Raw genomic sequence first — 27,258 nt, forward strand, 5'->3', positions numbered from 1 at the left:
CAGCAGCAGACAGTACAGGTAAGCTACATTAGGTAGATATGTATATACAGCAGCAGACAGTGCAGGTAAGCTACATTAGGTAGATATGTATATACAGCAGCAGACAGTACAGGTAAGTTACATTAGGTAGATATGTATATACAGCAGCAGACAGTACAGGTAAGCTACATTAGGTAGATATGTATATACAGCAGCAGACAGTGCAGGTAAGCTACATTAGGTGGATATGTATATACAGTACCAGAAAGTGCAGGTAAGCTACATTAGGTAGATATGTATATACAGCAGCAGACAGTGCAGGTAAGCTACATTAGGTGGATATGTATATACAGTACCAGAAAGTGTAGGTAAGCTACATTAGGAAGATATGTATATACAGCACCAGACAGCGCAGTTAAACTACATTAGGTAGATATGTATATACAACAGCAGACATTGCAGGTAACCTACATTAGGTAGATATGTATATACAGCAGCAGACAGTGCAGGTAAGCTATATTAGGTAGATATGTATATACAGCAGCAAACAGTACAGGTAAGCTACATTAGGTAGATATGTATATACAGCAGCAGACAGTACAGTAAGCTACATTAGGTAGATATGTATATACAGAAGCAGACAGTACAGTAACCTACATTAGGTAGATATGTATATACAGCAGCAGACAGTGCAGGTAAGCTATATTAGGTAGATATGTATATACAGCAGCAAACAGTACAGGTAAGCTACATTAGGTAGATATGTATATACAGCAGCAGACAGTACAGTAAGCTACATTAGGTAGATATGTATATACAGTACCAGACAGTACAGTAAGCTACATTAGGTAGATATGTATATACAGCAGCAGACAGTGCAGGTAAGCTATATTAGGTAGATATGTATATACAGTACCAGACAGTACAGTAAGCTACATTAGGTAGATATGTATATACAGCAGCAGACAGTGCAGGTAAGCTACATTATGTAGATATGTATATACAGCAGCAGACAGTGCAGGTAAGCTACATTAGGTAGATATGTATATACAGCAGCAGACAGTGCAGGTAAGCTACATTAGGTAGATATGTATATACAGTACCAGACAGTACAGTAAGCTACATTAGGTAGATATGTATATACAGCAGCAGACAGTGCAGGTAAGCTACATTAGGTAGATATGTATATACAGAAGCAGACAGTGCAGGTAAGCTACATTAGGTAGATATGTATATACAGCAGCAGACAGTGCAGGTAAGCTACATTAGGTAGATATGTATATACAGTACCAGACAGTACAGTAAGCTACATTAGGTAGATATGTATATACAGCAGCAAACAGTGCAGGTAAGCTACATTAGGAAGATATGTATATACAGTACCAGACAGTACAGTAAGCTACATTAGGTAGATATGTATATACAGCAGCAGACAGTGCAGGTAAGCTATATTAGGTAGATATGTATATACAGCAGCAAACAGTACAGGTAAGCTACATTAGGTAGATATGTATATACAGCAGCAGACAGTACAGGTAAGTTACATTAGGTAGATATGTATATACAGAAGCAGACAGTACAGGTAAGTAACATTAGGTAGATATATATATATACAGTACCAGACAGTACAGTAAGCTACATTAGGTAGATATGTATATACAGCAGCAAACAGTACAGGTAAGCTATATTAGGTAGATATGTATATTCAGCAGCAGACAGTACAGGTAAGCTACATTAGGTAGATATGTATATACAGCAGCAGACAGTGCAGGTAAGCTACATTAGGTAGATATGTATATACAGCAGCAGACAGTACAGGTAAGCTAAATTAGGTAGATATGTATATACAGTACCAGACAGTACAGGTAAGCTACATTAGATAGATATGTATATACAGCAGCAGAGAGTGCAGGTAAGCTACATTAGGTAGATAACATAATTTATGCTTACCTGATAAATTTATTTCTCTTGTAGTGTATCCAGTCCACGGATCATCCATTACTTTTGGGATATTCTCCTTCCCAACAGGAAGTTGCAAGAGGATCACCCACAGCAGAGCTGCTATATAGCTCCTCCCCTCACTGCCATATCCAGTCATTCGACCGAAACAAGACGAGAAAGGAGAAACCATAGGGTGCAGTGGTGACTGTAGTTTAATAAAAATTTAGACCGACCTTAAAAGGACAGGGCGGGCCGTGGACTGGATACACTACAAGAGAAATAAATTTATCAGGTAAGCATAAATTATGTTTTCTCTTGTTAAGTGTATCCAGTCCACGGATCATCCATTACTTGTGGGATACCAATACCAAAGCTAAAGTACACGGATGATGGGATGGACAAGGCAGGAACTTAAACGGAAGGAACCACTGCCTGTAGAACCTTTCTCCCAAAAACAGCCTCCGAAGAAGCAAAAGTGTCAAATTTGTAAAATTTTGAAAAGGTGTGAAGCGAAGACCAAGTCGCAGCCTTGCAAATCTGTTCAACAGAGGCCTCATTTTTAAAGGCCCAGGTGGAAGCCACAGCTCTAGTAGAATGAGCTGTAATCCTTTCAGGGGGCTGCTGTCCAGCAGTCTCATAGGCTAAGCGTATTATGCTCCGAAGCCAAAAGGAGAGAGAGGTTGCCGAAGCTTTTTGACCTCTCCTCTGTCCAGAGTAAACGACAAACAGGGCAGATGTTTGACGAAAATCTTTAGTAGCCTGTAAGTAAAACTTCAAGGCACTGACTACGTCCAGATTATGCAAAAGACGTTCCTTCTTTGAAGAAGGATTAGGACACAATGATGGAACAACAATCTCTTGATTGATATTCCTGTTAGAAACCACCTTAGGTAAAAACCCAGGTTTGGTACGCAGAACTACCTTTTCTGAATGAAAAATCAGATAAGGAGAATCACAATGTAAGGCAGATAACTCAGAGACTCTTCGAGCCGAGGAAATAGCCATCAAAAACAGAACTTTCCAAGATAAAAGTTTAATATCAATGGAATGAAGGGGTTCAAACGGAACTCCCTGGAGAACTTTAAGAACCAAGTTTAAGCTCCACGGGGGAGCAACAGTTTTAAACACAGGCTTAATCCTAACCAAAGCCTGACAAAATGCCTGGACGTCTGGAACTTCTGCCAGACTCTTGTGCAAAAGAATAGACAGAGCAGAGATCTGTCCTTTTAAAGAACTAGCTGATAAGCCTTTGTCCAAACCCTCTTGGAGAAAGGACAATATCCTAGGAATCCTAACCTTACTCCATGAGTAACTCTTGGATTCACACAAATAAAGATATTTACGCCATATCTTATGGTAGATTTTCCTGGTGACAGGCTTCCGAGCCTGTATTAAGGTATCAATAACTGACTCGGAGAAACCACGCCTTGATAGAATCAAGCGTTCAATCTCCATGCAGTCAGTCTCAGAGAAATTAGATTTGGATGATTGAAAGGACCTTGTATTAGAAGGTCCTGCCTCAGAGGCAGAGTCCATGGTGGAAGAGATGACATGTCCACTAGGTCTGCATATCAGGTCCTGCGTGGCCACGCAGGCGCTATCAGAATCACTGATGCTCTCTCCTGTTTGATCTTGGCAATCAGTCGAGGGAGCAGAGGAAACGGTGGAAACACATAGGCCAGGTTGAAGAACCAAGGAGATGCTAGAGCATCTATTAGCGTTGCTCCCGGGTCCCTGGACCTGGATCCGTAACAAGGAAGCTTGGCGTTCTGGCGAGACGCCATGAGATCCAGTTCTGGTTTGCCCCAACGATGGACCAGTTGAGCAAACACCTCCGGATGGAGTTCCCACTCCCCCGGATGAAAAGTCTGACGACTTAGAAAATCCGCCTCCCAGTTCTCTACGCCTGGGATGTGGATCGCTGACAGGTGGCAAGAGTGAGACTCTGCCCAGCGAATTATCTTTGAGACTTCTAACATCGCTAGGGAACTCCTGGTTCCCCCTTGATGGTTGATGTAAGCCACAGTCGTGATGTTGTCCGACTGAAATCTGATGAACCTCAGTGTTGCTAACTGAGAAACAAAGAAAGTCCAGCAGCACCACAGTAGTTTATCTTTTTAAAGCTTTATTAGTACCTGGAGGTAAAAACCATGACGTTTCGGGCCTAATAGCCCTTAATCATATGACCTTCATGCTGTATACAACATCATTAAATACCCCACACCACAGGTGTGTATAATCACATTCAAATTTTATACCTGTTACAATTCTATACTACTATCGCCACCTAGTGGTTAAATTTATTATTACATCAAATAAATTCTATAAAAAAGTCTAACAGTGTTACATAAACGTATTTCAACTGCATCTTACATTTCATTTCAAAGTTACAAGACAATGCGCTATTTAATATTTACAATTGTCAGGAATGGGACAGAGGGATAATTCTTCAACTTGGTCCTTTATATCAAGAAAGTAGAATATGGTAGAATCTGCAAAATCACAAAAAGATATTAAAATCAATTTCACGGTTCATTCCCTTTGGATGCAGACAATCTAGCCTATAAATCCACATAGATTCTCTCTTTTTTAAGATCAGTTCTCTGTTCCCACCTCTCCGTGGGACAGGGACATGATCTATAATTTGGAATTTCAATTGTGCAATTGAATGTCCAAAGGTCAGAAAATGATTGGAGACAGGGGCATTAAAATCTTTACACCTAATGTTGGACTTATGCTGTACAATTCTGTCCCTCACCCTTTGGGTGGTCTCTCCAATATAAATCCACCCATATGGGCATTTAATTAAGTAAATAGCATATTCTGTATTGCAAGTATAGTGTTGCTAACTGAGGCCAAGCTAGAAGAGCATTGAATATTGCTCTTAACTCCAGAATATTTATTGGGAGGAGTTTCTCCTCCTGAGTGCACGATCCCTGAGCCTTCAGGGAGTTCCAGACTGCGCCCCAACCTAGAAGGCTGGCATCTGTTGTTACAATCGTCCAATCTGGCCTGCGAAAGGTCATACCCTTGGACAGATGGACCCGAGAAAGCCACCAGAGAAGAGAATCTCTGGTCTCTTGATCCAGATTTAGTAGAGGGGACAAATCTGAGTAATCCCCATTCCACTGACTTAGCATGCATAATTGCAGCGGTCTGAGATGAAGGCGCGCAAATGGCACTATGTCCATTGCCGCTACCATTAAGCCGATTACTTCCATGCACTGAGCCACTGACGGGCGTGGAATGGAATGAAGGACACGGCAAGCATTTAGAAGTTTTGATAACCTGGACTCCGTCAGGTAAATTTTAATCTCTACAGAATCTATAAGAGTCCCTAGGAAGGAGACTCTTGTGAGTGGTGATAGAGAACTCTTTTCCACGTTCACTTTCCACCCATGCAACCTCAGAAATGCCAGAACTATCTCTGTATGAGACTTGGCAATTTGAAAGCTTGACGCCTGTATCAGGATGTCGTCTAGATACGGAGCCACCGCTATGCCTCGCGGTCTTAGAACCGCCAGAAGTGAGCCCAGAACCTTTGTAAAAATTCTCGGGGCAGTGGCCAACCCGAAGGGAAGAGCTACAAATTGGTAATGCCTGTCTAGAAAGGCAAACCTTAGGAACCGATGATGATCTTTGTGAATCGGTATGTGAAGGTAGGCATCCTTTAAGTCCACTGTGGTCATGTACTGACCCTCTTGGATCATGGGTAGGATGGTCCGAATAGTTTCCATTTTGAATGATGGAACTCTGAGGAATTTGTTTAAGATCTTTAGATCCAAGATTGGTCTGAAGGTTCCCTCTTTCTTGGGAACCACAAACAAATTTGAATAAAATCCCTGTCCTTGTTCCGTCCGCGGAACTGGATGGATCACTCCCATTACTAGGAGGTCTTGCACACAGCTAGGAATGCCTCTTTCTTTATCTGGTTTGCTGATAACCTTGAAAGATGAAATCTCCCTTGTGGAGGAGAAGCTTTGAAGTCCAGAAGATATCCCTGAGATATGATCTCCAACGCCCAGGGATCCTGAACATCTCTTGCCCACGCCTGGACGAAGAGAGAAAGTCTGCCCCCCACTAGATCCGTTTCCGTATAGGGGGCAGTTCCTTCATGCTGTCTTGGGGGCAGCAGCAGGCTTTCTGGCCTGCTTGCCCTTGTTCCAGGACTGGTTAGGTTTCCAGGCCTGTCTGGAATTAGCAACAGTTCCCTCTTGTTTTGAAGCGGAGGAAGTTGATGCTGCTCTTGCCTTGAAATTTCGAAAGGCACGAAAATTAGACTGTTTGGCCTTTGATTTGGCCCTGTCCGGAGGTAATGTCAGCAATAATTTCCTTCAAGCCAGGCCCCGAATAAGGTCTGCCCCTTGAAAGGAATGTTGAGTAATTTAGACTTTGAAGTCACATCAGCTGACCAGGATTTAAGCCATAGCGCCCTACGCGCCTGGATGGCGAATCCGGAATTCTTAGCCGTTAGTTTAGTCAAATGAACAATGGCATCAGAAACAAATGAGTTAGCTAGCTTAAGCGTTCTAAGCTTGTCAATAATTTCATTCAATGGAGCTGTCTGGATGGCCTCTTCCAGGGCCTCAAACCAGAATGCCGCCGCAGCAGTGACAGGCGCAATGCATGCAAGGGGCTGTAAAATAAAACCTTGTTGAATAAACATTTTCTTAAGGTAACCCTCCAATTTTTTATCCATTGGATCTGAAAAAGTACAACTGTCCTCAACCGGGATAGTGGTACGCTTTGCTAAAGTAGAAACTGCTCCCTCCACCTTAGGGACCGTCTGCCATAAGTCCTGTGTAGTGGCGTCTATTGGAAACATTTTTCTAAATATAGGAGGTGGGGAAAAGGGCACACCGGGTCTATCCCACTCCTTGCTAATAATTTCTGTAAGCCTTTTAGGTATAGGAAAAACGTCAGTACACACCGGCACCGCATAGTATCTATCCAGCCTACACAATTTCTCTGGAATTGCAACTGTGTTACAGTCATTCAGAGCAGCTAATACCTCCCCAAGCAATACACGGAGGTTCTCAAGCTTAAATTTAAAATTAGAAATCTCTGAATCAGGTTTCCCTGAGTCAGGGATGTCACCCACAGACTGAAGCTCTCCGTCCTCATGTTCTGCATACTGTGACGCAGTATCAGACATGGCTCTAACAGCATTTGCACGCTCTGTATCTCTCCTAACCCCAGAGCTATCTCGCTTGCCTCTTAATTCAGGCAATCTAGATAATACCTCTGACAGGGTATTATTCATGATTGCAGCCATGTCCTGCAAGGTAATCGCTATGGGCGTCCCTGATGTAATTGGCGCCATATTAGCGTGCGTCCCCTGAGCGGGAGGCGAAGGGTCTGACACGTGGGGAGAGTTAGTCGGCATAACTTCCCCCTCGACAGAACCCTCTGGTGATAATTCTTTTATAGATAAAGACTGATCTTTACTGTTTAAGGTGAAATCAATACATTTAGTACACATTCTCCTATGGGGCTCCACCATGGCTTTCAAACATAATGAACAAGTAGGTTCCTCTGTGTCAGACATGTTTAAACAGACTAGCAATGAGACTAGCAAGCTTGGAAAACACTTTAAAACAAGTTTACAAGCAATATAAAAAACGTTACTGCGCCTTTAAGAAACACAAATTTTCCCAAATTTTGAAATAACAGTGAAAAAATGCAGTTACACTAACGAAATTTTTACAGTGTATGTAATAAGTTCGCAGAGCATTGCACCCACTTGCAAATGGATGATTAACCCCTTAATACCAAAAATGGAATAACAAATGACAAACACGTTTTTTAAACAGTCACAACAACTGCCACAGCTCTACTGTGGCTTTTTACCTCCCTCAATATGACTTTTGAAGCCTTTTGAGCCCTTCAGAGAAGTCCTGGATCATGCAGGAAGAAGCTGGATGTCTGTGTCTGTAATTTTTGCTGTGCAAAAAAAAAAACGCTAAAATAGGCTCCTCCCACTCATATTAAAACAGTGGAAAGCCTCAGGGAACTGTTTCTAGGCAAAATTCAAGCCAGCCATGTGGAAAAAACTAGGCCCCAATACGTTTTATCACCAAACATATGTAAAAAACGATTAAACATGCCAGCAAACGTTTTAAAATACACTTTTATAAGAGTATGTATCTCTATTAATAAGCCTGATACCAGTCGCTATCACTGCATTTAAGGTTTTACTTACATTACTTCGGTATCAGCAGCATTTTCTAGCAAATTCCATCCCTAGAAAAATATTTTAACTGCACATACCTTATTACAGGAAAACCTGCACGCTATTCCCCCTCTGAAGTTACCTCACTCCTCAGAATATGTGAGAACAGCAAAGGATCTTAGTTACTTCTGCTAAGATCATAGAAAACGCAGGCAGATTCTTCTTCTAAATACTGCCTGAGATAAACAGTACACTCCGGTACCATTTAAAAATAACAAACTTTTGATTGAAGAAATAAACTAAGTATAAAACACCACAGTCCTCTTACGACCTCCATCTTAGTTGAAAGTTGCAAGAGAATGACTGGATATGGCAGTGAGGGGAGGAGTTATATAGCAGCTCTGCTGTGGGTGATCTTCTTGCAACTTCCTGTTGGGAAGGAGAATATCCCACAAGTAATGGATGATCCGTGGACTGGATACACTTAACAAGAGAAATGTATATAAAGCAGCAGACAGTACAGGTAAGCTACATTAGGTAGATATGTATATACAGCAGCAGACAGTACAGTAAGCTACATTAGGTAGATATGTATATACAGCAGCAGACAGTGCAGGTAAGCTACATTAGGTGGATATGTATATACAGCAGCAGACAGTGCAGGTAAGCTACATTAGGTGGATATGTATATACAGCAGCAGACAGTACAGGTAAGCTACATTAGGTAGATATGTATATACAGCATCAGACAGTGCAGGTAAGCTACATTAGGTAGATATGTATATAAAGCAGCAGACAGTGCAGGTAAGCTACATTAGGTGGATATGTATATAAAGCAGCAGACAGTGCAGGTAAGCTGCATTAGGTGGATATGTATATACAGCAGCAGACAGTACAGGTAAGCTACATTAGGTAGATATGTATATACAGCAGCAGACAGTACAGGTAAGTTACATTAGGTAGATATGTATATACAGCAGCAGACAGTACAGGTAAGCTACATTAGGTAGATATGTATATACAGCAGCAGACAGTACAGGTAAGTTACATTAGGTAGATATGTATATACAGCAGCAGACAGTGCAGGTAAGCTACATTAGGTAGATATGGATATACAGCAGCAGACAGTGCAGGTAAACTACATTAGGTAGATATGTATATACAACAGCAGACAGTACAGGTAAGCTACATTAGGTAAATATGTATATACAGCAGCAGACAGTACAGGTAAGCTACATTAGGCAGATATGTATATACAGCAGCAGACAGTATAGGTAAGCTACATTAGGTATGTATATACAGCAGCAGACAGCACAGGTAAGCTACATTAGGTAGATATGTAAATACAGTTGACTCTTACTTCTTCACTGGTATCCGGCCATCCTGATTGACCTGAAGCTTTAGTTTAGTGTATCTGAGAGAGGGAAACAGAGACAGTAAGGGGAAAGGTGTATAACAATGGGGGACAATATACATAAGTGGGGGAGCGCAGAGTTCAGGGAGGGGAAAATAATGATAAGCTTCTCTGTGTATAGGACGCAGTAATGGGGTGGCACTGTACTGTGCACAAATGAGGGAGGACAGTAAAACTGCGAGGGACTGAGTAAAGCCGCAGTGATGTGCCAAACTGTTCCCTTGCTGCGCTGTGATTACTTACGCTTTCTGCAGGAAGGTATTCCGAGAAGAATTCTGAGCCAAAATATTTGTAGCTAATTTAAAGAGCCCCTCTGTCCAAATCTGTAAGAAATCACATTATTAGTATAAGTCATTATCTCCCATCGGGGTGTGTATGCACTGGGCTTTAAAAGACCATTAAATACAGTAGAAATTAAAATATAATGCAATAATACTTTTTAATATTAATGAGCAGTAGACTTTTTTCTGACAAATCTCAACGTTTCCTTTTATTTTTCTGTACCCTGTATCATGTGACAGCTATCAGCCAATAACAGACTCATATAAGTATGCTCAGTACAAGCTAATGTCTCATAAACTGTGCACATAAAAAACATGATACAAATTTGATAATGGAAGTAAACTGGATTATTTTTTTAAAATTAGATCCTCTATCTGAATCATGAAAGTTTAATTTTATTTTAGTGTCCATTTAAGGATCTTATTAACATATATACACATACAGATGGTCCCACAGATCTGCAGAAGACCCAGGCAGCCTCAAACACCAGGTTATGGTGCATCTCCAGGATGCAGATTTGCTCTGTCTTTCACTGTGTGCCCCCACAGCCTCCTGAACCAATAAGAGCGGTTCCTGAACCAATGAGAGAGGCTGTGCCTCCTGAACCAATGACAGAGGCTATTAGTGTGTGTCGCTCACTCTGCCTTCTGAACCACTAATGCTAATTGGCTGAGCATTAATAAACATTTATAGGAAGTACACAATGGATACAGCTGTATTACCTTCTGTTTAAATTTTAATAGATTTTCAGAGAATAAAAATCAACAATGTTTACATGCTGCTCTTTCATATAAATTAAATATATTTTTGCGTACAATGTCGCTTTAAAGGGACATTGTATACTAGATGTTTCTTTGCAGAAATGTTTTGTAAATGTTTTCGATTTATATAGCTCATCTGGTAGTGTTTTTGTAACAATTAATAGTTTTGCTTAATTTCTAATAACCTTGTGCTGATTTTCAGACTCCTAACCAAGCCCCAAAGTATCAGATGTAGACCTAAGTCTACAGATCCCTGCATGTTCCTTTTTGTGTAATCTGTCTTTTCATATGCAGGGGAGGAAGGGTAGAGTGTCTGCTCTTCTTGCTTTCCCAGGCCCTTTCACTGGGTGTTCCAGCCTAACCTCACCAACAGAGCTCAACTAGGAGCTTCTAAGGAAGTTTTTAAAAGGCTTTATACTGGATTTTTTGATCAGTATCTGTGCATATTCTTCTTTACAGTAGTGTCTATTATATGCAGTTATATGAAAAACATAAATTATGCTTACCTAATAATTTAATTTCCATTGTGCGGAGGAGAGTCCACTGCTTCATTCATCACTTGTGGGAAATAAGAACCTGGCCACCAGAAGGAGGCAAAGACATCCCAGCCAAAAGCTTAAATACCTCCCCCACTTCCCTCATCCTGCAGTCATTCTGCCAAGGGAACAAGGAACAGTAGGAGAACTATCAGGGTATAAATGGTGCCAGAACAAAAATAAATTTAGGTTCGCCCACCGGAGAACGGGCGGATGCAGTCGGCTCTCCTCCCCACGATGGAAATGAAATTATCAGGTAAGCATAATGTATGTTTTCCATCTAAAGGGGAGGAGAGTTTACTGCTTCATTCACCACTTGTGGGAACAAATACCCAAGCTCTTGAGGACACTGAATAAAGAAAACGGGAGGGTAAAGGAGGCGGACCCTATACTGAGGGGACCACAGCCTGCAGAACCTTTATCCAAAAAGCTGCTTCCGTCGAAGCAAAAACATCAAATTTGTAAAATTTTGAAAAAGTATGTAAGTAGGACCAAGCGGCCGCCTTAGAAATCTGCTCCATAGAAGCCTCATTATTAAAGGCTCAAGAAGAGGCCACAGCTCTAGTCGAGTGAGCCGTAAGCCTCTGAGGAGGCTTGTGTCCCGCTGTCTCAGAAGCCAGATGGATCATACTCCTCAACCAAAAAGATAAAGAAGTTGCAGAGGGAGCCGTAAACCTCTAATCGAGTGTGCCGTAAGCCTCTGAGGAGGCTTGGGTCCAACTGTCTCATAAGCCAGATGGATCATACTCCTCAATCAAAAAGATAAAGAAGTTGCAGAGGCCCTCTGCCCCCTGCGCCTTCCAGAGTACACAACGAATAAAGACGGCGACTGTCTGAACTCCTTCGTGGCTTAAAGATAACATTTCTAGGCCCGAACCACATCCAGATTATGAAGTTACCTCTCCATCGAAGAGGAAGGGTTAGGACACAAGGAACCACTATTTCCTGGTTAATGTTATGACTCGACACTACCTTGGGGAGAAATCCCAAACCGGTTCGCAGAACGACTTTGTCGGCATGAAAAACTAAGTAAGGAGGCTCAAATTGTAAGGCCGCCAACTCAGAGAATCTGCGTGCCGATGTAATAGTTAATAACAACAGGACCTTCCATGAGAGAATCCTAATGTCCAGGGCATGCATAGGCTCAAACAGAGCCCTCTGCAAAACCTTAAGCACCAAGTTTAAGCTCCAGGGAGGAGCCGGATTCCTGAAGACCGGTCTAATCCTAACCAGAGCCTGAACAAAGGACTGAATGTCAGGAAGCTCCGCAAGCTTCTTATGCAACAATACCGATAAAGCAGAGATCTGTCCTCTTAGGGAACTGGCGTCTAGACCCTTATCCAGACCATCCTGAAGAAAGGCCAAAATCCTGGATACCTTGACCTTGTGCTATGGGTATCCTCGTTCCTCCCACCAGGACAAGTAGGTCCTCCACATCTTGTGGTAGATGTGTCTAATGACCGACTTCCTGGCCTGGACGAGAGTGTTGATCACTCTCTCAGAAAAACCCCTTTTGGCTAAGACTAGGCGTTCAATCTCAGCGCAGTCAGCCTCAGAGAGTCGAGATTTTGATGTAGAAAAGGACCTTGAAATAGCAGATCCATACGACAAGGTAACTTCTACGGCGGATATGAGGACATTGCCACTAGATCCGCAAACCACGACGGAGCAATCAGAATAGCCGAAGTTTGCTCCTGCTTGATGCGGCCACTACTCAAGGTAGAAGAGGAAACGGGGAAATATGTAGATTAGGTTGAAGTCCCAGGGTACCGCCAAGGTGTCTATCACTTCCGCCTGGGGATCCCTGGATCGCGACCCGCATCTGGGTAGCTTGCAATTGAGTCTGGTCGCCATGAGATCTATTTCCGGCGTCCCCCATCTTCTGCAGATCTCCGCAAACATCTCAGGGTGGAGAGACCATTCCCCTGGATGAAACGTCTGTCTGCTCAAAAAATCCGCTTCCCAGTTGCCCACACCCGGAATGTGGATCGCTGAGAGCGAACAATTGTGAGCCTCTTTCCAGAATACTTCCCTCATTGCTAAGGAGCTACTTGTCCCCCCCCCCCTGGTGGTTTGTGTAAGCCACCGAGGTGATGTTGTCCGATTGGAATCTGATGAATTGGGACGACCCCAGAGGGGGCCAAGCCTTCAGAGAGTTGAATATCACTCAAAGTTCCAGAATATTTATATATCGAGTCCATCTGCCTTGTGCCTTTCTGGCACCCCAAACGGCTCCCCATCCTGCTAGACTCGCATCCATGGTTACAATCTCCCAAGATGGTCTCAGGAAGGAAGTCCCCTGAGACAACTGGCCCGGTCGGGTCCACCAAGACAGGGACTCCCTCATCGGTCTGTCCAGAGATATCTGTTGGGTCAAATCTGAATGATTGCTGTTCTATTGTCTCAAGATGCACAGCTGAAGCGAAGGGGATGACATCTATGCTGGAAACCATGAGCCCGATTACCTCCATACACTTGGCCACAGATGCCCTGGAGGATGTCTGCACGACTAGACAGTTGGACGCAAGCTTGCAACGTCTCTGGTCTGTCAGAAATATCTTCATTGCAGAAGAATCTAGTATCATACCCAGGAAATCCACCCTGTTGCTGGGGACCAATGAACTCTTTCCGTCGTTTATCTTCCACCCGTGGGACTGAAATAGAAGGATGAGAGCTCTCGATGATCCTCCGCCAGACTGTAGGATGGAGCCTGGACCAGGATATCGTCCAGATACGGAGCCACCGCAATCCCTCTGGCTCTCGCTAATGCGAGAAGAGCTCCCAGAACCTTTGTAAAGACTCTTGGGGCTGTCGCCAGACCAAACGGAAGGGCTACAAACTGGAAGTGCTGGTCCAGGAAGGCGAACCTTAGAAATTTGAAGGTAAGCATCCTTCAGGTCTATAGTCGTCATGAATTCTCCCTCTTGAACCAGGGGCAAAATTGACCCGATTGTCTCCATCTTGAACGATGGGACAGACAAAAACTTGTTTAGGGCCTTTAGGTCCAGAATTGGACGAAACGTGCTCTCCTTCTTTGGGACCATGAAAAGGTTTGAATAATACCCCAGACCTCTTTCTGCAGGAGGAACTGGGACGATTACCCCGAGAGATGAGAAATCCCTCACACACCCCAGGAAGGCATATCTCTTTTCTGGTCTTGAGGAGATGTTTGACAGGAGGAACCTGCCACTGGGCGGATACGATTTGAAACCTATCCTGTACCCCTGAGCGACGACCTCCAGGACCCAAGGGTCTGTAACATCTCCCCTCCAGGCCCCCGCAAAAAGAGATAGTCTGCCCCCTACCTAGTCCAAGGACGGGTCGGGGGCCGCCCCTTCAGGCCGACTTTGGCTCAGTGGGCTTCTTGTTCTGCTTGGACTTGTTCCAAGAGTTTGCTGGCTTCCAAGATCCCTTGGATTGCTCAGGTTTTGCGGAAGGCTGCTGGTGCTGAGACTAGCATTGACTCGGAATGCAATTATACTTTGCATACCACTGCTAACATTTATAGGACAGACTTGTTACACTAACTAGAAGCTTCTCAAGCTTCAAGAGGGATTATTTTTGGCACAATAACATACACGCTAAGAGGGCACAATATTTACATCAGCTGCTGTTCGTAACAGCAGACATATTACAATAACGGCTAATACTAGTGTGTCCTCTGCATTTACTAAGAGGCTGTACACTGTTGCTAATCTCTATTGGGCAATTTTATTATCCCTGTATTACTCCCTCTTTAAAGAGATTATGTGGAGTTGTTTAGTCAATTTATTAACACGCATAGCGGGCTACTCAGTATAATTTAGCTGCAGTATCTCAAAGCCAATGTATCATTATACAGCATATTTGCGTGCTGACCACATCTGCTATTTGACCATTCTATATACTCACTACTGCCATTTGATATAATTAAATTTGTGAGTTAAAACTATTGCAGTCTCTTTGAGTTATATTATCTGTAGTCAGCTATTGATCTGATCGTGGCTATCATTTTGATGTAATAGTATTTTTCAAAGCACTATCACACTACAACTAAGTAGATCAATCATTGGTGTTTTTTCAGTAATAAAACATTATCACTATATTTTTTAATATAGTCTTTATATTACACTAATAACTGACTCCTCTTATGAACAATATTTGTATGCATTGCAGAGATTAACTTTCACCTTTTGAGTGATGTTTGATATTTAGCCTATACTAATGTGATCACGTTATATCACATACATATGTTGTAGATACCCTGAGTTACATAGTAACCAGTATTGTATATCATATCAGGCCCATCCGTTTTTCTACTATATAGTAATTCTAATGACCTATCATCCTTAGGATTGATCGTCACCACTTTTTTTTGTTTTTAATGTTTTTGTCCCATTTTAATCTTCATTTAATAAAGTTTGATATTTTAACCGCTATTTTCCCTAATGGGAGAAATACACACACACTTTTTCTGTCGTGATTTGCATACATGTTTGCTATGTATACTTGTTACTATTAAATAAAAATAAATATTATTAGTTAATACACTTAGGCTATTATAGAGATCGAGAGTGCTATTAGTTACACACTTCAACTGTAGGGTCACACCTACCTTTTTTTCAAGGAACAGCTTTCGTCTCCTCCGAACCCAGGATGAGAAAGAGGGAGTTACTGAGGCCACACCCGGTCACATGGAGTGCCATGCAGGACGCCCCTGCACTGATCGAGAGACGCGCCAAAAAAGCCCACCTCAATCTCTCTGTAACTGTTCCACACTGACAGAGCCTAATCTCACACAAGTGCAGCAAAAAACACAATAAACATTATTATGTATATTAAAATCCTTCCTGTTCCATAACCCCCTTCCGAGGGTATTACCCTAGATTCTATACAGATAAAAGGGGTCACACTGTGACCCTGTCTTCTTGCGTTATTACATATGTATAATGAAACAATCTTACCAGAATCAACGCCGTGGAACAGGACCACGGCCCTTCAAGTGTGACAGGTTAGTAGCGTCGCTCCTGACATGGACTTGAGAGAAGAAAAGCAGGCAGCGAAACTAGTCAACGCTGATTGCTTAAGGAGCTGTTAATATGAGTCAGGATGGATTCGCAGAAAGACTCTCCCTGCATCTCCGGACTGTAACTTTCACCCAAGCTCTCACTGAGAGGCTGACAAGACTACTTAAAACTCCAGTCCCATTGTGAAGAGTACTACCCTCCATAAGAGACTACTCCGAATCTTCTGACACTTCTCTGCCAACCTCCTGGGACGAAAGGCAAAGAATGACTGGGGGATGAGGGAAGTGGGGGAGGTATTTAAGCCTTTGGCTGGGTTGTCTTTGCCTCCTCCTGGTGGCCAGGTTCTGTATTTCACACAAGTAAGGAATGAAGCCGTGGACTCTCCTCCCCTTTAGATGGAAATTGGTGTATACTGTCCCTTTAAACTTAAATAGCTTTTACATGCGTTTACATGCTGCTCTTTCATACAAATGAAATATATTTTTGACTACAATGTCTCTTTAAGTTGTGGGAGTTCAATAGAATAGGTTTTAAATTTACACCCAGATGTGGGCTTCTTTCCATAGCTTACAGGTCCATTTTAATAGCAGGTTTCCATTTAAATATCTTGCGTAATGCGTGCAGTAGATCATTCTGCGTATGTGTAAGGTAATGTAGCAGTAACGCTTCAAACCGACTTCGTATTTTTCGAAAATCGCGCCATACCTTGTAATGTTATGGTAACACAACCTCAAAATATAAAATTAAATGTTCGTGCCTGCGCTCCTTACCAGTGATTGCTGATTGATTTGGTGGGTTTTGAGTTAGGTAGAGTGATTTGCTCACCTAACAAATAACCAAAGAATGTTTTTTTGTTTTTTGTTTTTAATTAAAGGGACAGTAAAGTAAAATTTTAACTTTCCTTATTCAGGTAGAGCGTTTGATTGTAAACAACTTTCTAATTTAAATTTATTATTAAATTTGCTTGTTCTCTTGGTATCTTTTTTTGAAGAGTAAACCTAGGTATGCAGATAGGAGCTTAGGAGTGTGCGCTTCAACAAAGGATACCAAAAGAACTAAGTAAAATTGATAACTGTAGTAAATTGGAAAATTGTTTAAAATGTAATGCTCTATCAAATCAATTTAAGTTTAATTTTTGCATTACTGTCCCTTAAGGGACAGACTTTTTTTTATTTATTATTATTATTATTATTAAATCTATTTAGTGCTGCCCCAGGCATAGACCTAGCTGGAGTTATGTGTTTGATTATATTTTTACATGTAAATACAAAATTAAATTTACTTAAGAACATAACTCCAACTATGTCTATGCCTGTGGCAGCACTAAATATTACATAAAAAGAGAAAAGCTTGTATTGTCTGCCAACTTTAAAGGGATAGGAAAGTGAAAATTAAACTTGCATGATTCAGACAGAGCAGGTAAGTTTGAGACACTTTTAAATTCACTTCCATTTTCAAATGTGCTTTGTTCTCTTGATATCCCTTGTTGAAAAAGAATATGCACTTATCCTACACTAGTGGGAGCTGCTGCTGATTGGTGCCTGCACACATTTGTCTCTTGTGATTGGCTAACTAGATGTGTTCAGCTAGCTACCAGTAGTGCACTGATGCTCCTTCAGCAAAGGATAACAAGAGAATGAAGCAAATTTGACAATGGAAGTAAATTGGAAAGTTGTTTAAAATCATGAGAAAATTTGGCGGTTTCCGGACCCTTTAAAGGGATAGAAAGGTCAAAAATGTAATGTGCATAGGAGCATTTATGTTGTAAATAGAAGCATTTTTACATTATACTTCAATTAGCAAAAATAATTCTAGTAAAATGTATCAGTGGTTTTCAGCAGCATACGCACATATGCAGTGAGGGCCGTGCACCAGTATACAAACACTGTGCCTGCTCAGAGAGGTGGCTATGGAGGGTATTGCGTCTGAAGATGTAACTTGTTTCATATAAGCTACTGTAGTGATTGAATACTGGTGCACGGACCCTCACAGCATATGTGCGTATGCCACAGACAAACGGAAATAACTCTTACTAGAAGCATTTGTTTTTGCTAATGGACACATGCACTTGTGCACATTTCATTTTTTTTCATTTTTTTCAATGTAAAAGAGGCCTCAAAAAGCGTATTATCCCTCTTTACACCTAGCTGAACGTGCCGTAATGTTTGAGACTTTAACAGCACTCAGCAGTGCTTTACCCGCTTGCGCGTTGAATGGAAACCAATTGTTAATTTGCAATTTCTGCTATTATTTTATATGGGATGCGTAACTGTATTCGTCAGTAATCAAAATGAATCCGGACAGCAATTTTTTTCGATTTGCAATTTGCGCAAACCCAATTACGATTCATTCTAAACCAGCCCTGTGAGCACTTTTTAAAGGGAAAATTCATCCAAAATGGAAGTGCACATCAATACATTTTAATTTTGAATAGAAGCCGTTTTTTCAGCACACGTGCACTCACACAAATGCCTCCTGTAAAAACTATTACTGTTTCAGTGAGAGGTTTTACTGTGCACATGAAGCATATTTAGGTATGCGCCCCCCCCCCCCCCCAAAAAAAAAAAGCATTAAAAGCAGCATTTCTACTCTGAGAGCTGGCGATGGTTTGTGCTACTAGTGACCTGCTGTGCAGACATGCTGATTAAATTGCTGGTGCACGGGGAATATCTATATATGTTCCACGTGCTTGTACCCAGTAAAAACCCTCCCTGAAACAAATAATGCCAGCAAATTGCAAAAATGCCTCTATTCAAAACTGAAAGTCTATGTTTGTGATATTTAAATTCCCACTGAAGTCAGAGATCATTCCCATTACCTTTGCAGTGTCCTCCTGTACAGCCATAAAGTTTAGAAAGTTGATGCTAACAATATCAGTGCCGTATACAACAGTTACAAGTTTATCTTCTGGGCGAACCTCTGATCCGGTGAATCCCAACGTCTCCTTCATGCGCTGGTCCTAAAAGACGAAAATGTGTGAAAAAAACAGAATTTATGTTTACCTGATAAATTACTTTCTCCAACGGTGTGTCCGGTCCACGGCGTCATCCTTACTTGTGGGATATTCTCTTCCCCAACAGGAAATGGCAAAGAGCCCAGCAAAGCTGGTCACATGATCCCTCCTAGGCTCCGCCTACCCCAGTCATTCGACCGACGTTAAGGAGGAATATTTGCATAGGAGAAACCATATGTTACCGTGGTGACTGTAGTTAAAGAAAATAAATTATCAGACCTGATTAAAAAAACCAGGGCGGGCCGTGGACCGGACACACCGTTGGAGAAAGTAATTTATCAGGTAAACATAAATTCTGTTTTCTCCAACATAGGTGTGTCCGGTCCACGGCGTCATCCTTACTTGTGGGAACCAATACCAAAGCTTTAGGACACGGATGAAGGGAGGGAGCAAATCAGGTCACCTAAATGGAAGGCACCACGGCTTGCAAAACCTTTCTCCCAAAAATAGCCTCAGAAGAAGCAAAAGTATCAAATTTGTAAAATTTGGTAAAAGTGTGCAGTGAAGACCAAGTCGCTGCCTTACATATCTGATCAACAGAAGCCTCGTTCTTGAAGGCCCATGTGGAAGCCACAGCCCTAGTGGAGTGAGCTGTGATTCTTTCAGGAGGCTGCCGTCCGGCAGTCTCATAAGCCAATCGGATAATGCTTTTAATCCAGAAGGAGAGAGAGGTAGAAGTTGCTTTTTGACCTCTCCGTTTACCAGAATAAACAACAAACAAAGACAAAGTTTGTCTGAAATCCTTAGTAGCTGCTAAGTAAAATTTGAGAGCACGAACTACATCCAAGTTGTGCAACAAACGTTCCTTCTTTGAAACTGGATTAGGACACAAAGAAGGCACAACTATCTCCTGGTTAATGTTTTTGTTAGAAACAACTTTTGGAAGAAAACCAGGTTTAGTACGCAAAACCACCTTATCTGCATGGAACACCAGATAAGGAGAAGAACACTGCAGAGCAGATAATTCTGAAACTCTTCTAGCAGAAGAAATTGCAACCAAAAACAAAACTTTCCAAGATAATAACTTAATATCAACGGAATGTAAGGGTTCAAACGGAACCCCCTGAAGAACTGAAAGAACTAGGTTGAGACTCCAAGGAGGAGTCAAAATTTTGTAAACAGGCTTGATTCTAACCAGAGCCTGAACAAAGGCTAGAACATCTGGCACAGCTGCCAGCTTTTTGTGAAGTAACACAGACAAGGCAGAAATCTGTCCCATCAAGGAACTTGCAGATAATCCTTTTTCCAATCCTTCTCGAAGGAAGGATAGACTCTTAGGAATCTTAACCTTGTCCCAAGGGAATCCTGCAGATTCACACCAACAGATATACCAAATTATGTGGTAATTTTTCTGGTTACAGGCTTTCAGGCCTGAACAAGAGTATTAATAACAGAATCTGAGAACCCTCGCTTTGATAAGATCAAGCGTTCAATCTCCAAGCAGTCAGCTGGAGTGGGTCGAACGGACCTAGAACAAGAAGGTCTCTCAAAGGTAGCTTCCATGGTGGAGCCGATGACATATTCACCATATCTGCATACCAAGTCCTGCGTGGCCACGCAGGAGCTATCAAAATCACCGACGCCCTCTCCTGATGGATCCTGGCTACCAGCCTGGGGATGAGAGGAAACGGCGGGAACACATAAGCTAGTTTGAAGGTCCAAGGTGCTACTAGTGCATCCACTAGAGCCGCCTTGGGATCCCTGGATCTGTACCCGTAGTAAGGAACTCTGAAGTTCTGACGAGAGGCCATCAGATCCATGTCTGGAATGCCCCACGGTTGAGTGACTTGGGCAAAGATTTCCGGATGGAGTTCCCACTCCCCCGGATGCAATGTCTGACGACTCAGAAAACCCGCTTCCCAATTTTCCACTCCTGGGATGTGGATAGCAGACAGGTGGCAGGAGTGAGACTCCGCCCATAGAATGATTTTGGTCACTTCTTCCATCGCTAGGGAACTCCTTGTTCCCCCCTGATGGTTGATGTATGAACTTGGCCCTCTCTAGCTGAGGCCAAGCTTTGAGAGCATTGAATATCGCTCTCAGTTCCAGAATATTTATCGGTAGAAGAGATTCTACCCGAGACCAAAGACCCTGAGCTTTCAGGGATCCCCAGACCGCGCCCCAGCCCATCAGACTGGCGTCGGTCGTGACAATGACCCACTCTGGTCTGCGGAAGGTCATCCCTTGTGACAGGTTGTCCAGGGACAGCCACCAACGGAATGAGTCTCTGGTCCTCTGATTTACTTGTATCTTCGGAGACAAGTCTGAATAGTCCCCATTCCACTGACTGAGCATGAACAGTTGTAATGGTCTTAGATGAATGCGCACAAAAGGAACTATGTCCATTGCCGCTACCATCAAACCTATCACTTCCATGCACTGCGCTATGGAAGGAAGAGGAACGGAATGAAGTATCCGACAAGAGTCTAGAAGTTTTGTTTTTCTGGCTTCTGTCAGAAAAATCCTCATTTCTAAGGAGTCTATTATAGTTCCCAAGAAGGGAACCCTCGTTGACGGAGATAGAGAACTCTTTTCCACGTTCACTTTCCATCCGTGAGATCTGAGAAAGGCCAGGACAATGTCCGTGTGAGCCTTTACTTGAGGAAGGGACGACGCTCGAATCAGAATGTCGTCCAAGTAAGGTACTACAGCAATGCCCCTTGGTCTTAGCACCGCCAGAAGGGACCCTAGTACCTATGAGAAAATCCTAGGAGCAGTGGCTAATCCGAAAGAAAATGCCACGAACTGGAAATGCTTGTCCAGGAATGCAAACCTTAGGAACCGATGATGTTCCTTGTGGATAGGAATATGTAGATACGCATCCTTGAAATCCACCTTGGTCATGAATTGACCTTCCTGGATGGAAGGAAGAAGTGTTCGAATGGTTTCCATCTTGAACGATGGAACCTTGAGAAACTTGTTCAAGATCTTGAGATCTAAGATTGGTCTGAACGTTCCCTCTTTTTTGGGAACTATGAACAGATTGGAGTAGAACCCCATCCCTTGTTCTCCTAATGGAACAGGATGAATCACTCCCATTTTTAGCAGGTCTTCTACCCAATGTAAGAATGCCTGTCTTCTTATGTGGTCTGAAGACAACTGAGACCTGTGGAACCTCCCCCTTGGAGGAAGCCCCTTGAACTCCAGAGAATAACCTTGGGAGACTATTTCTAGTGCCCAAGGATCCAGAACATCTCTTTCCCAAGCCTGAGCGAAGAGAGAGAGTCTGCCCCCCACCAGATCCGGTCCCGGATCGGGGGCCCGCATTTCATGCTGTCTTGGTAGCAGTGGCAGGTTTCCTGGCCTGCTTTCCTTTGCTCCAGCCTTGCATAGGTCTCCAGGCTGGATTGGCTTGAGAAGTATTACCTTCCTGCTTAGAGGACGTAGCCCTTGGGGCTGATCCGTTTCTGCGAAAGGGACGAAACTTAGGTTTATTTTTGGTCTTGAAAAGACCTATCCTGAGGAAGGGCGTGGCCCTTGCCCCCAGTGATATCAGAGATAATCTCTTTCAAGTCAGGGCCAAAGAGTGTTTTCCCCTTGAAAGGAATGTCAAGCAATTTGTTCTTGGAAGACGCATCCGCTGCCCAAGATTTTAACCAAAGCGCTCTGCGCCACAATAGCAAACCCAGAATTTTTTCGCCGCTAACCTAGCCAATTGCAAGGTGGCGTCTAGGATGAAAGAATTAGCCAATTTAAGAGCACGAATTCTGTCCATAATCTCCTCATAAGAAGAAGAATTACTAATAATCGCCTTTCCTAGCTCATCAAACTAGAAACACGCGGCTGCAGTGACAGGGACAATGCATGCAATTGGTTGTAGAAGGGAACCTTGCTGAACAAACATCTTTAGCAGACCTTCTAATTTTTTATCCATAGGATCTTGGAAAGCACAACTATCTTCTATGGGTATAGTGGCGCGCTTGTGTAGAGTAGAAACCGCCCCCTCGACCTTGGGGACTGTCTGCCATCAGTCCTTTCTGGGGTCGACTATAGGAAAACAATTTTATAAATATGGGGGGAGGTACTAAAGGTATACCGGGCCTGTCCCATTCTTTACTAACAATGTACGCCACCCGCTTGGATATAGGAAAAGCTTCGGGGGGCCCCGGGGCCTCTAAGAACTTTTCCATTTTACATAGTGGTTCTGGAATGACCAGATAATCACAATCATCCAAATTGGATAACACCTCCTTAAGCAGAGCGCGGAGATGTTCCAACTTAAATTTAAAAGTAATCACATCAGGTTCAGCTTGTTGAGAAATGTTTCCTGAATCTGAAATTTCTCCCTCAGACAAAACCTCCCTGGCCCCCTCAGACTGGTGTAGGGGCCCTTCAGAAACCATATCATCAGCGTTCTCATGCTCTACAGAATTTTCTAAAACAGAGCAGTCGTGCTTTCGCTGATAAGTGGGCATATTGGCTAAAATGTTTTTGATAGAATTATCCATTACAGCCGTTAAATGTTGCATAGTAAGGAGTATTGGCGCACTAGATGTACTAGGGGCCTCCTGTATGGGCAAGACTGGTGTAGACGAAGGAGGGGATGATGCAGTACCATGCTTACTCCCCTCACTTGAGGAATCATCTTGGGCATCATTTTTACTAAAATTTTTTATGACATAAAATACATATAGTTAAATGAGAAGGAACCTTGGTTTCCCCACAGTCAGAACACAATCTATCTGGTAGTTCAGACATGTTAAACAGGCATAAACTTGATAACAAAGCACAAAAAACGTTTTAAAATAAAACCGTTACTGTCACTTTAAATTTTAAACTAAACACACTTTATTATTGCAATTGCGAAAAAGTATGAAGGAATTGTTCAAAATTCACCAAAATTTCACCACAGTGTCTTAAAGCCTTAAAAGTATTGCACACCAAATTTGGAAGCTTTAACCCTTAAAATAACGGAACCGGAGCCGTTTTTATATTTAACCCCTTTACAGTCCCTGGAATCTGCTTTGCTGAGACCCAACCAAGCCCAAAGGGGAATACGATACCAAATGATGCCTTCAGAAAGACTTTTCTATGTATCAGAGCTCCACACACATGCAGCTGCATGCCATGCTGTCCTCAAAAACAAGTGCGCCATACCGGCGCGAAAATGAGCCTCTGACTATGATTAGGGAAAGCCCCTAAAGAATAAGGTGTCTAAAACAGTGCCTGCCGATATAATCATATCAAAATACCCAGAATAAATGATTCCTCAAGGCTAAATATGTGTTAATAATGAATCGATTTAGCCCAGAAAAAGTCTACAGTCTTAATAAGCCCTTGTGAAGCCCTTATTTACTATCTTAATAAACATGGCTTACCGGATCCCATAGGGAAAATGACAGCTTCCAGCATTACATCGTCTTGTTAGAATGTGTCATACCTCAAGCAGTAAGAGACTGCACACTGTTCCCCCAACTGAAGTTAATTGCTCTCAACAGTCCTGTGTGGAACAGCCATGGATTTTAGTTACGGTGCTAAAATCATTTTCCTCATACAAACAGAAATCTTCATCTCTTTTCTGTTTCTGAGTAAATAGTACATACCAGCACTATTTTAAAATAACAAACTCTTGATTGAATAATAAAAACTACAGTTAAACACTAAAAAACTCTAAGCCATCTCCGTGGAGATGTTGCCTGTACAACGGCAAAGAGAATGACTGGGGTAGGCGGAGCCTAGGAGGGATCATGTGACCAGCTTTGCTGGGCTCTTTGCCATTTCCTGTTGGGGAAGAGAATATCCCACAAGTAAGGATGACGCCGTGGACCGGACACACCTATGTTGGAGAAAACAGAATTTATGTTTACCTGATAAATTTCTTTCTCCAACGGTGTGTCCGGTCCACGGCGTCATCCTTACTTGTGGGATATTCTCTTCCCCAACAGGAAATGGCAAAGAGCCCAGCAAAGCTGGTCACATGATCCCTCCTAGGCTCCGCCTACCCCAGTCATTCGACCGACGTTAAGGAGGAATATTAGCATAGGAGAAACCATATGGTACCGTGGTGACTGTAGTTAAAGAAAATAAATTATCAGACCTGATTAAAAAAACCAGGGCGGGCCGTGGACCGGACACACCGTTGGAGAAAGAAATTTATCAGGTAAACATAAATTCTGTTTTCTCCAACATAGGTGTGTCCGGTCCACGGCGTCATCCTTACTTGTGGGAACCAATACCAAAGCTTTAGGACACGGATGAAGGGAGGGAGCAAATCAGGTCACCTAAATGGAAGGCACCACGGCTTGCAAAACCTTTCTCCCAAAAATAGCCTCAGAAGAAGCAAAAGTATCAAACTTGTAAAATTTGGTAAAAGTGTGCAGTGAAGACCAAGTCGCTGCCCTACATATCTGATCAACAGAAGCCTCGTTCTTGAAGGCCCATGTGGAAGCCACAGCCCTAGTGGAATGAGCTGTGATTCTTTCGGGAGGCTGCCGTCCGGCAGTCTCGTAAGCCAATCTGATGATGCTTTTAATCCAAAAAGAGAGAGAGGTAGAAGTTGCTTTTTGACCTCTCCTTTTACCTGAATAAACGACAAACAAGGAAGATGTTTGTCTAAAATCCTTTGTAGCATCTAAATAGAATTTTAGAGCGCGAACAACATCCAAATTGTGCAACAAACGTTCCTTCTTTGAAACTGGTTTCGGACACAGAGAAGGCACGATAATCTCCTGGTTAATGTTTTTGTTAGAAACAACTTTCGGAAGAAAACCAGGTTTAGTACGTAAAACCACCTTATCTGCATGGAACACCAGATAAGGAGGGGAACACTGCAGAGCAGATAATTCTGAAACTCTTCTAGCAGAAGAAATTGCAACTAAAAACAAAACTTTCCAAGATAATAACTTAATATCAACGGAATGTAAGGGTTCAAACGGAACCCCCTGAAGAACTGAAAGAACTAAATTGAGACTCCAAGGAGGAGTCAAAGGTTTGTAAACAGGCTTAATTCTAACCAAAGCCTGAACAAAGGCTTGAACATCTGGCACAGCTGCCAGCTTTTTGTGAAGTAACACCGACAAGGCAGAAATCTGTCCCTTCAGGGAACTTGCCGATAATCCTTTTTCCAATCCTTCTTGAAGGAAGGATAGAATCCTAGGAATCTTAACCTTGTCCCAAGGGAATCCTTTAGATTCACACCAACAGATATATTTTTTCCAAATTTTGTGGTAAATCTTTCTAGTTACAGGCTTTCTGGCCTGAACAAGAGTATCGATAACAGAATCTGAGAAACCTCGCTTCGATAAAATCAAGCGTTCAATCTCCAGGCAGTCAGCTGGAGTGAAACCAGATTCGGATGTTCGAACGGACCCTGAACAAGAAGGTCTCGTCTCAAAGGTAGCTTCCAAGGTGGAGCCGATGACATATTCACCAGATCTGCATACCAAGTCCTGCGTGGCCACGCAGGAGCTATCAAGATCACCGACGCCCTCTCCTGATTGATCCTGGCTACCAGCCTGGGAATGAGAGGAAACGGCGGAAACACATAAGCTAGTTTGAAGGTCCAAGGTGCTACTAGTGCATCCACTAGAGCCGCCTTGGGATCCCTGGATCTGGACCCGTAACAGGGAACTTTGAAGTTCTGACGAGAGGCCATTAGATCCATGTCTGGAATGCCCCACAGCTGAGTGACTAGGGCAAAGATTTCCGGATGGAGTTCCCACTCCCCCGGATGCAATGTCTGACGACTCAGAAAATCCGCTTCCCAATTTTCCACTCCCGGGATGTGGATAGCAGACAGGTGGCAGGAGTGAGACTCCGCCCATAGAATAATCTTGGTCACTTCCTCCATCGCTAGGGAACTCCTTGTTCCCCCCTGATGGTTGATGTACGCAACAGTCGTCATGTTGTCTGATTGAAACCGTATGAACTTGGTCCTCGCTAGCTGAGGCCAAGCCTTGAGAGCATTGAATATCGCTCTCAGTTCCAGAATATTTATCGGTAGAAGAGATTCTTCCCGAGACCAAAGACCCTGAGCTTTCAGGGATCCCCAGACCGCGCCCCAGCCCGTCAGACTGGCGTCGGTCGTGACAATGACCCACTCTGGTCTGCGGAATGTCATCCCTTGTGACAGGTTGTCCAGGGACAGCCACCAACGGAGTGAGTCTCTGGTCCTCTGATTTACTTGTATCTTTGGAGACAAGTCTGTATAGTCCC

At 42.8% G+C, this 27,258-nt stretch overlaps 1 protein-coding gene across 1 annotated transcript in view; it reads right to left on the reverse strand.

Moving 5' to 3' along the window:
• PLCB3 (phospholipase C beta 3) overlaps window positions 1–27,258 on the reverse strand; it is a gene marked incomplete in the record, with an annotated part of 460,897 nt that overhangs the window by 229,235 nt on the left and 204,404 nt on the right. The window contains 3 exon segments of the mRNA XM_053720071.1: window positions 9,453–9,506; window positions 9,750–9,829; window positions 18,910–19,050. Of these exon segments, the coding sequence (XP_053576046.1) occupies window positions 9,453–9,506; window positions 9,750–9,829; window positions 18,910–19,050 (275 nt within the window).

The sequence above is a fragment of the Bombina bombina genome, chromosome 7 (genome assembly GCF_027579735.1).
Source record: "Bombina bombina isolate aBomBom1 chromosome 7, aBomBom1.pri, whole genome shotgun sequence".
Lineage (NCBI taxonomy): Eukaryota > Metazoa > Chordata > Amphibia > Anura > Bombinatoridae > Bombina > Bombina bombina.